The sequence below is a fragment of the Monopterus albus genome, unplaced genomic scaffold (assembly GCF_001952655.1).
Source record: "Monopterus albus unplaced genomic scaffold, M_albus_1.0 scaffold287.1, whole genome shotgun sequence".
NCBI lineage: Eukaryota > Metazoa > Chordata > Actinopteri > Synbranchiformes > Synbranchidae > Monopterus > Monopterus albus.
In genome coordinates this window covers 46,875-56,945 of record NW_018128167.1, presented here as the reverse complement: position 1 = coordinate 56,945, position 10,071 = coordinate 46,875, and the positions used below count along the sequence as shown (strand labels likewise).

Sequence of the window (10,071 nt, the reverse complement as noted above, 5' to 3'; positions counted from 1 at the left end):
ATTAGACCTCCAATGCTGTCCAGAAGAAAGCCAAGGGGGCTGTGCAGAGTCCTTCCAAATTGTCATAAAGGACCCTCACAAACAGATAAACAACATTCAGACACTACAGAAAGAAAAGAGGAACAAATGTGTTATGTGACACAGTAAATACAGTTAGTGAATCTGTGCAGTATAGTTGATGTCATATGTGATAAGTAGCCTCAGTTCATGTTAGTGTCATGACACATGTAAGACTTAATGCCTCTTTTTATCTCTTACCTGAGCCCTGATTGGCTGCTTGTGTTTCAGATCAACCATTGGTGGAACAGGCTGAGTGAGGGTCAGAGGACAGTCACAGGTGAGAGGACACTGACCCACGCACATGGCAGTTTCCTGTCCGGTAATGGCAGAGACAGAGGTTCCATTCCAAGTCCCTCACTTGACCATTCCTTGCTCGACCCAGAAGTCATTCCTGTCCGCTATCTTGAAGAACATCCCAAAGCTCTTATCCCTGCTCTGCGGGGCCAGGATACACGAGCGCATCCCTCGTGGAAGCCCTTTATGTACAGACACACCCCTTGCTGATTAGATACTTTAGATGAAGGATTGGAGAAAAGGGCGCCTTGTGTCTCTAAAAATGCTTCCTCGATTCCTCTGTCCTCGTATCTTATGTGGGCGGGACTAAGACACAAGGAAAGATAGAGGTGAGGGAAACGTGGATGCAGTTATGGGAATTGGGATGTATGCACAGTTTAACCTGTCAGCCTCAGTGTTTTTGAGCAAAGCACTGAAAATACACTTAAACACAGGAAAATGTCTTTTCCACCAAAATAAAAGCTTTGGATTTAATCAGTTGAAATCTTGCCGGAGCCCTGAACTGTAACAGACAGGATTCATACAAAGCACACATCACACAGCACCTCACAGAGACACTACACTGAGCTCTGAACTAACAGTCTCTCTTTTGTTTTTCTGCAGGGATCATTGCAGCTAATGTCGTTGTGTTCTGCTGTTGGAGAGTACCGTCTCTGCAGCGCTCCATGATCAAGTACTTCACCTCCAACCCCGCCTCCAGTGAGTCTGACTGCTCAGAGCACCTCATGGTTTCATGGTCTGAGTTACACTCGGTGAACACTGATAAAAGCAGCTAACCCTCTGTCGTGTGTCTTCCTGCAGAGACTCTGTGCGCTCCAATGCTTCTCTCCACATTCAGTCACTTCTCTTTCTTCCACATGGCTGCCAACATGTATGTCCTGTGGAGCTTCTCCACCAGCGCTGTCTCCATGCTGGGCAGAGAGCAGTTCATGGCCGTGTACCTGTCTGCAGGTACTGCACCTGAACACAGCGCACTGTCAGCAGGGAGAGGGTCACACTCACTGCTGTTTGTTTCTCTCTGTTCAGGTGTGATTTCCACATTTGCCAGCTATGTGAGTAAGATGGCAACGGGGAGGTTCGGCCCATCTCTGGGAGCGGTAAGCACCAGCATCACTGCTCTGCTTTCAGTGTATAGACTCTAATCGGTTTGATCCAGCCTGAGCCTGGACCCCCAGGATGTGTCTGGTCAGTCATATAATGAGTTGGTTACTGGGGTAGAAAATAAGAAGACACTAGAATTACATCATCTCAGTTGTACGCCTCCACCGATCAGTCAGATTCTCGGGAACGGGACAGAGGTGAGGTCGTAGTGACCTTTGATCATCGTAATCTCAGGGCATAAAGCTCTCCGGCATATCCGTTTTTGATTAGAAAATAGATACGTAGAAGATATTCTAGCAGGTTCTTTAGTGTCTTGTAAGAACAGGCCTATGGCTGTATATGTATGTGTGCAGCCACAGGGAACCTTTTTCTGTTAACGAAGTAGACCTACTTTATTAACAAAAACCTTTGTTTACACTTTGGCTCAGTGGAGTGTCAGTAATGCACGTGACCACTGTGCACTCCTTTGAAAAAGTGTTGCACTGAACCAGCCATTTGTTTTTTTCATAGCCTTGCAGTCTGTTGGACCAGTTTGGCAGCCACTTAATAACAGTAGGTCAGTCATGGCCCATAATGATGCTTCATAGAGACCGAAGGAGGAACAAGTGTTAAAACGTTTGGAAGAGGCGTGTTGGATATGCTTTATGGCTTTGAGAGTTGTGCTTGGACTTGGGTACAATTAGCCTGCCACGCTATGGTTTCCGACCAGTGTTTCCAGCTGAGCACAGGCACAGGGTGAGTAGAGAATGCATTTTTCCCGACATTAGGACCTTTTAAGTTAACGTGAGGATTCACATTTAGAAACAGCTAGATGTGGTGGTTCTGTCTTTCTGAAACTGGTCGCAGTATGTGCACAGTTGTCATCCATGTGGCTTGTAGCCGCCAGCTCACTAGACTGTTTTTGGCTTCATAGACCAAAGAAATTCCATGAAGGCGTTCCAGGTACTTCCAGGTACACTCCAGTGAGCGACCGTCGCACCCCATGAATATTAAAGATCTGATTCATCACACCAAGATCATTAAGAGAAATAGCAACTTTAGCACCACATCTGGCCATTTGCATCTCCGGCCTCCCCATTTACCTGTACGGGTGTTGTCCTGGAGCTTGTAACCATGGTGACAGACACAGCGGTGGCTCCTTGGTGTGTTTTCACAGCGACCTTTGGAGCAGGGAGCCTGGCAACAGTCATCGATGTCTGTAGACAGTTACTAAGCTGTTATTATTATATATATCTGATGCCAGAAGAGTTGTGGTCTGAGCCAAATGGCTGCTTAGAGCTCCTCAACTTTTTCCAAGCTGAAAATCACCAGTTTTCCATTCAGCTGTCTGCCTTATGTTCAAGGACTCCAGAGCCCTGTCCAGGTTTGCTGTAGGAGGTTGTTTTATTGCTGCGCATACAGACGGAGTGAGCCAGCCAGGAGAACGGCAGTGTAACACAGACAGTGTAGAGGCCATGCTCTGGTGTACAGCTCTCAGTTACAAAGGGGTGACGAGAGCGAGGCTACAGACTGTTGTTCAACATGAACAGCATTTCCATGTGGGTTGAAAACTATATCAAGAGCAAATATAACAGGGTGCATGTGCCTTGACTCTCATGTGATATTTCAGCAAAATAAACTCCAGTGTGTGCTGAACCTAACAGAAGGAAAGCAACACAAGTTACAGTGAAGTTACAGGAACTGTGGTTTTGCAACAGAGGGACTCACCTTTAAAATGAGTGTGAAGTTAGAGAATGAGTTCAGTTTAGTTCCAAACCTCTGATTGCTCTTATTTTTCTTTCTGCTTCTCTGTGTGCTGGTTTTCTTTCATGCTTGCGAGACTTTTTTTTTTAAATAAAAGTTTGCTTCTTCCTTGTAAAACATTGCCACCAGGTAGGTCGGCAAATACTGACATACATAAAATATCAGGGGTAAGGAAGACTGGAGATCAGCGTTTCATGTCAGCTGTTGTAGGCGTTGGTCAACACTCAGAAAATGTTTGGACTTTGAGTAAGAAAACAGTCCAAGGTCCAGGATTCACAAGTCTCACAGAGTTTGTTTTGTGTGTGTTGTAGTCTGGAGCCATCATGACCATCCTGGCCGCTGTTTGTACCAAGATGCCAGAAGCCAAACTGGCCATCATCTTCCTCCCCATGTTCACCTTCAGCGCTGCCAACGTAAGACTCACTTCACCTGGTTCACCTGCTGTCTTGCCACCAGACCCTGATCCCTGTCCCTGTGTCTCTGCAGGCCCTGAAGGCCATCATCGCCTTGGATACGACGGGTGTGGTGCTGGGATGGAAGTTTTTTGACCACGCTGCTCATTTAGGAGGAGCCATGTTTGGGATGTGAGTCTGTTTCGACCAGTCGCTGTAGAAATTATTTTGATTTTGTGTTTGAGGATGGGCTCTGATCTGGATCCAGTTCTAGCATTACTCCAACATCATTAATCTCCAGTATATATGAGAAACGCATATGGCTCCGTCCACATCCCATCTGAACCTTCCCAGACCTGATGTGTCCAAGCAGTGTGAACAGACCAGATCTGGGCCACCTGTATATGTGCTCCTAGATCAGATTCCTATCCGACCTCTGACTGTGCCACTCTTTATTAACAAAACAGGTGCAGCAACAGTGGTGATATGAGTCTGTCATAAACGAGACCTTTAATCGCTCTTACAGCTCCGCTGAAGATGCCTGGATTCGTTCATTTCCACACTGCTCACTGTTAATCAGTGACAAATCAGCTGCAAATACACAAATCACGGGTTTCCTGGGACATGTTGGGGTCATTGATGCTGCACCAGGCGCTGACGAGGGCGCTTCTGTGGATTGAAAGTGTTACTACAGCATTAACACTCAAGTGGTTATGAACTAGGTGATCCTTTATTTACTGGATTTAGTGACCAAATGGACCTATACACGACTCGAGTGACTGTGAAAGCGGACTGAAACTTCTATTTGAAAATAATTGTTCCCCCTCAATAAACAGCTTCATTATAGGGAATGAGAAAAAATTAGGGCTGATGAAGGTAATGTCTCACTCGGTGGCTTTTCAATAAATTTGCCGCCTAAAGCGAATTGACAAACAGCACAGTACCACAGTGTATAATGAATGTGTTATTTTGTGTTACCAACCCTAACCCTCTACACACACAAAGCCTTCATTTGACAAGTGATGCTGACGTCAGCATTTCAGTTCCCAGCTGTTTGTAACTACAAACCCCGACTGTCAGAAAAACTACAACGTGTCGGTTTAATGTCGCCTTCGTGGCTCTGAGTGTCGTAGAACACTGATGTCACACTCGTTCTTAGGGAGGGGTTTCTCCTCGCTGAAAGTGAGAGGACGAGGCTTCACAAATAACTTTAGACCCGAGTCGGCTTTCAGCGCAACTCCTGGGACTGATTCTGAGACGCTTGATTATTACAGGCCCAGAATTCACCGAAAGATCAGATCTGACCAAAACATCAGAAGTGAGCGTTAAGGCCTGAGATGTGGACACAGCCTAATTCACTCGGTCTCTCCACATTAAACTTGTGTGTCAGCCTCCGTTTGTCTTGTGTTTTACCTATAGACATTTTTCATCTGGTGCTTTGTAAGACTTGGACATGAGCCGAATCACTGCAGCACCTCGCTGATTTTAGCAGCTTTACTCTCGTATGTGGCAGCAAAAGAGGCCTCAGTTGTGAAATCTGTAATATGCAACATTAAAAGTGGGCGTTACTGTGCAACATGTGACAGTGTGATAGTGAATAAATGATGTAACTGGAGGCCGATATTTGTGCAAATGTTCTCACACTTAGTTATGTCTTTCTAGTACATGGCCATGTATTTCTCCTTATCCCATTAACGTGTTGTTCACGTGGTTTAGCTGCAGACTCGGTGAATCTTTGTGAAGCCATCACATTGTTTTCAGAGCTGCAGTTTCACCGGCCCATCTTTTGTTTCAGCTCTGTACCAGATATAATAGCAACCATGAATCCATGTTTTTCCTTTTGTTAGGTTTGTCTTTGGAAGTCATGTGATTGTTTTTCTGTTTCCTCTCTGCTCCAGCTGGTACATCCTGTTCGGTCATGAGTTGATCTGGAAGAACCGAGAACCCTTTGTCAAACTTTGGCACAACTTTAGAACTCGCGGAGGGCCAGGCAGAGGAGGTGATCAGGGCGGCGCTGTGTAGGATGCTGAAACACCAGGACTGATGGGGAACAAACATTTTAAGACAAATAAGGCAATGACAAGCAGAGAAAGAAGAAAACCGTAGGATCCCTGCACCATTTGGTTTCATTAGAAAGAGTTTACAGGAAGCAGGTGGGAGTCAGAGACAGAGCCTGCACTTGAAACAGTGGTACATGTTTGTGCTTATAAAAATAATTGGCATATATGATTCTTGTCCGTTTGTGTTCACATGTCGTTTCCCTGTACATACAAACTCAGCAGGCACCATCACGACTGGCTGTGAACATGGCTTATATAATGAAGTAAGCAAAGGTCCAGGGTCACCAGACTGTTTGTTACAAAAGCTCAGAGAGGCCCAATGGATAAAGAAAAAACAGCAGCAGTTAATGGTCAAACTGGAACCGGATGCGTTTGTCTGAGCCTGGGCACGTTGTCCATCACTGTTATAGGGCCATGTACAGAGTTCTGTGTTGAACGTTCAATGCGATGAACACTGTATCCACTACATGCTGTTTTAGGGAGTTGGCCTAGTTCGGGACAGTCACAGGTGGCGAGAACCAGAACCAGCACGAGAACAGTACAAGTCAGTAAAGTAACTACAGTTTGACAGAGACTCTCTTTTAAAATTGGTTGAAAATTAGAGAATGAGTTCATTTCTGTCCTGAAATGTTTGCACAAACTCCTGTTCATCGTTTTTCTTTCTTTTTGTTTCTTATTTATACTTGCTGATTTTCACTGAAATAAATCTGTAACATGACCCAAAAACAAGCTGCTAGCTGATGTCCACTGATGCATGCACCGTACAGCTGCACTGCCAGAGGAGCACGCTGCTGGTCAGATGTTTCCAGTTTTAATTTTCACAGTTCAAGTCCAGTGAATCACCTTAAATGGTACGAAGACGTAAACTGCCAGAGGAAAAAAAAGTCACCAAAGATAAAACTCTGTCAACATCATATGAAGCAGGCCTTTCTCTCAGGGATCAGGTGAATGTCTATCGTCTCTGCAGCAGTGAAGTAAATGAAGCCTTGAAAACTGATTCCAACAGATTCTGTCTGTACTAAGGCAGAGCTGGATCAGACTGTCACTGCTCCCTCTGAAGCCTCATCTGGCAAAAGGCCATGAACACTGGGAGCCAGAGCTTCTCAGGGGTTCACCCTGTAGCAGGAGAAGGAACCACGAACAGCTCCAGGGTGTGGACGAGGACAGAACAGTGATGGACCGGCAGCACAGGGTCCACACTTTCCAGGTGAAGAGCGAAAGCAGAGCAGCTGACAGGTGCCGCACATCTGTGGAACACCTGCAGCAGGGCTGTCTGTCCCAGCTGTGGTTTGTGTTGTAATCCTGTGGACTAGCAGTGTTTACTGGGTACCAATGTACTAATCAAGGTGTTTTGACTCTCTCCAACAGTTATATATATTAAACCTTATTTTTCATGAGCTACTTGATCCAAATATCGATGGTCCTGATCGAAAATATTAACCCTTTAATCTTAAATGGTTGATCAATTGTGGATGAAAGCTGCAATTCATGAAACTGAAGTGAACATGTGAAACATCCTGGTCTCTCCACTGACCCCATCACTGTCATTGCTGTCCATGTTTATCGTTACTGCTCTGTGAGAGGCCGGCGCCCGGTAATGATGACAGGCCATATGTGCAGAGGAGGAGACATTAAAGCAAAAACATGGATTCTGATCTGACCGTTCTGAAGCTCTGCCATTCCCCTTGAACTAACTTGAGTTGTCTGTTAGTCTGTTCAGTGCAAATTCATCTTTGGTAGCTTCCCCAGGTGGTGTAGTAGTCCACTGCAGCGGCAGAGGGATACCTTCCAGTAGTTGTATTGGTGTGAAGTGCTGACCAAAGACCTCGTGTACCCTACATATGGACTCATCTGTATTGTTTTATTACTGACTTGAAAAATCCCGAGTCATTGTTTTGGATGCAGACTTTCAGTTACAGCAGCTTGATGAGTTCCCTGTGACCTACAAACATGACGCCAGGTTGACAAACAGAAACGCTGCAGGCTGAAGTCCACCCAGTGTCGGAGACAAACAGCAGCAGAGTCCAGACTGATCATAATACTGGTACTATATGTACACACATACTGTGTCTATTTAGAAGTAGGTCTGACATCCTTTATTCTGTTAGTCGCACACCCATTTGTCACTACACTGCATCACTGCATTTTATTTTGTATATTTTGCCAAAACAGGAGGAAACTAGTTTTAATCAGGGAGAAGCTGTAAAGTTCTCCATGTGTTAACAGGCAGAGCCTGTGTTTTCCATGAGCCAGTTTACTTCTAATATTCACATCAAAGTATTTTACTACTAACCCTTCTCAGTTCAGCTCAGTTTATTTGTATAGTGCTGATTCACAACAACATTTATCTCAGGGCACTTCACACACTCGGCTCTAGACCTCAGAGAAAACCCATGAGCAGAAAAACTCCCTTTAACAGGAGAAAACTTCCTTCTGTGTATTGTGGGGGGTTTCGTGGCAGTGTTTGCTGTTGTGCGCTCTACATATTGCAAAGCTAGTTGAGGCTAATTTGTGGTTTGGGGATGTAAAAATAAAACAGACTTGTCTGGACTTTATTTTTAAATGCAGGGCTATTACTTCTTAAGTAAATGTATTTTTAGGTGAATTCATTCCAGTAAAGAATGCGATTTTCCTCCGGTCAGACATACTTCTAAATACGTGTACATACAGGTGACAGGGTGACACCTGAATAAATGAGTCACTGATTCATCTGCTGATTTGTTTCTTGATGATTTAGAAATGAAAGGACGACCCGGCACAGAGTCCCAGTGAGGTGCTGGGCCACCACGTGCCACCAGAACAGCTCCACCTTGACTCTCCAAGTCTCTGAACCCTCCTGGAGGGATGGACACCGTTCTTCCAACAGATGTTCCCTCGGGTGGCGTTTTGATGATGGTGGGGGCTCCATCGTTGCAGCTTTATGTTAGTGAATGGCTTAACAGGAATGAAAAGGTGGGTTGAACACAGTGGGTACATCCCACCTCATATTCATCCATGTTTCCCTCACTTGGATCTTTTCCTTGTGACCTACACCCGCCCATGTAGGATCCTTCACCTGAAGCATCCAATCACTGATCTTCAATAAAGGGGCGTGCCAGCCTGTGAAGGATGCTGTCATGTTTCCTTGCATCTCTCTCCTCACAGAAGGAATAAGAGTCCTGGATTGTCATTCGACCTGGAGGTTATTCTGGTAGAAAGAGGATCGAAGGTTCAGTCTGTTTTGGAAGGATGATGTTTCCTCCCTCTAACAGGGGCACACTGGGTGGTAGTCTGTCCTTTCAGCTGTCACCAGCTGTAAGTTGGTGTTTCTATCCTGCAGGTTCTTGCTACTTATCAGATACTACAAGATAACATCAGCTGATGTATCAGCCTGGCTAGTTTCTTACTGTGGCGGCGTTGTCAGGGCATTAACAGCTGCATTCAGTTTATCAGCAGTTTGAACCTGCCAATGTTTTGTCACATCTGTAACATGTTCAGCATTTTCCCTCCAGGTTGATCATACATCAGTATAGCACACAGACTAGGAGACTTTCTGAAATCCTGTTCATAAGCAGCAGAGCTAGAGGTGAAACTCTGGACTTCCTGAATGTCGACACTGATGTGTGTTCAGTGGTGGTTTGGCCTCGTCCAGGGTTCATCGACCCTGACCACCAACAGACCTCAGCGTCAGACCAGGTTCAAACAAAGCTGACAAACCGAGACGAGAGAAGAGCAGAGAAACCACAAGAATCTCCACTTCAGCCCCCAGACCTGAGCTGACGGTACGACTCTGAATCTGTTTCTGTCTGTCGATCTTCAGTTTGTCACTGAATTTAATTCAGGATTTCATTTTGTATAGATTGAGTGAAGCAAGCAGCAAAATGCACATGACCAAGCCAGACAGTAGTATGAATGTGAAGGGCAGCGGTGGGAGTCAGAGTGAACAAATAACTTCACTGGTTAAACTCGGCTAAACTCGTGAACCCACCAGGATCAGGGTCTGAGTGGCTCTCACCGTCCTGCTGTCGAGTTTACACCTAAAATTGCTGATGACACCACGGTGGTGGGGCTTATCTCTGGGGAGGATGAAACTATCTACAGGGATGAGGTGGAGAGGATGATAGTGTGGTGCAGAGAGAACGATCTGCTCCTTAATACCTCAAAGACTAAGGAGGTCATTGTCGACTTTAGGGGGAAGAAAACCGACATCTTGCCACTGTATATCAGCGGGGACCGTGTGGAGAGGGTGCCGTCCTTCTGCTTTCTGGGAGGATCTGACCTGGGGCATGAATACCTCGAAACTGCTTAAAAAGGCCCAGCAGAGACTGTACTTCCTACAGATGCTCAGGAAGAACATCATCTCCCAGAGACTGCTGGTGTCCTTCTATCGGTGCTCCATTGAGAGCATCCTTACATACTGTATATGTGTATGGTACAGCAGC

General features: G+C 45.5%; 2 protein-coding genes across 3 annotated transcripts in view; both read left to right on the top strand.

Moving 5' to 3' along the window:
* parlb (presenilin associated, rhomboid-like b) overlaps nt 1-5,816 on the top strand; it is a 7,987-nt gene extending 2,171 nt beyond the window's left edge. For both annotated transcript variants that reach the window (XM_020622713.1, XM_020622712.1), the window contains exons 4-10: nt 289-337; nt 958-1,053; nt 1,156-1,305; nt 1,381-1,451; nt 3,510-3,611; nt 3,685-3,782; nt 5,489-5,816. In XM_020622713.1, coding sequence (XP_020478369.1) covers nt 289-337; nt 958-1,053; nt 1,156-1,305; nt 1,381-1,451; nt 3,510-3,611; nt 3,685-3,782; nt 5,489-5,612 — 690 coding nt within the window. In that variant the 3' untranslated portion in view covers nt 5,613-5,816. The remainder of the gene's footprint in view (nt 1-288; nt 338-957; nt 1,054-1,155; nt 1,306-1,380; nt 1,452-3,509; nt 3,612-3,684; nt 3,783-5,488) is intronic.
* Nucleotides 5,817-8,509: 2,693 nt separating this feature from the next.
* The window catches only part of LOC109973265 (claudin-1), a 5,626-nt gene continuing 4,064 nt past the window's right edge, over nt 8,510-10,071 (top strand). Inside the window, exons 1-2 of the mRNA XM_020622709.1 lie at nt 8,510-8,602; nt 8,696-9,411. The gene's annotated coding sequence lies outside the window, so the exon portion shown is untranslated. The remainder of the gene's footprint in view (nt 8,603-8,695; nt 9,412-10,071) is intronic.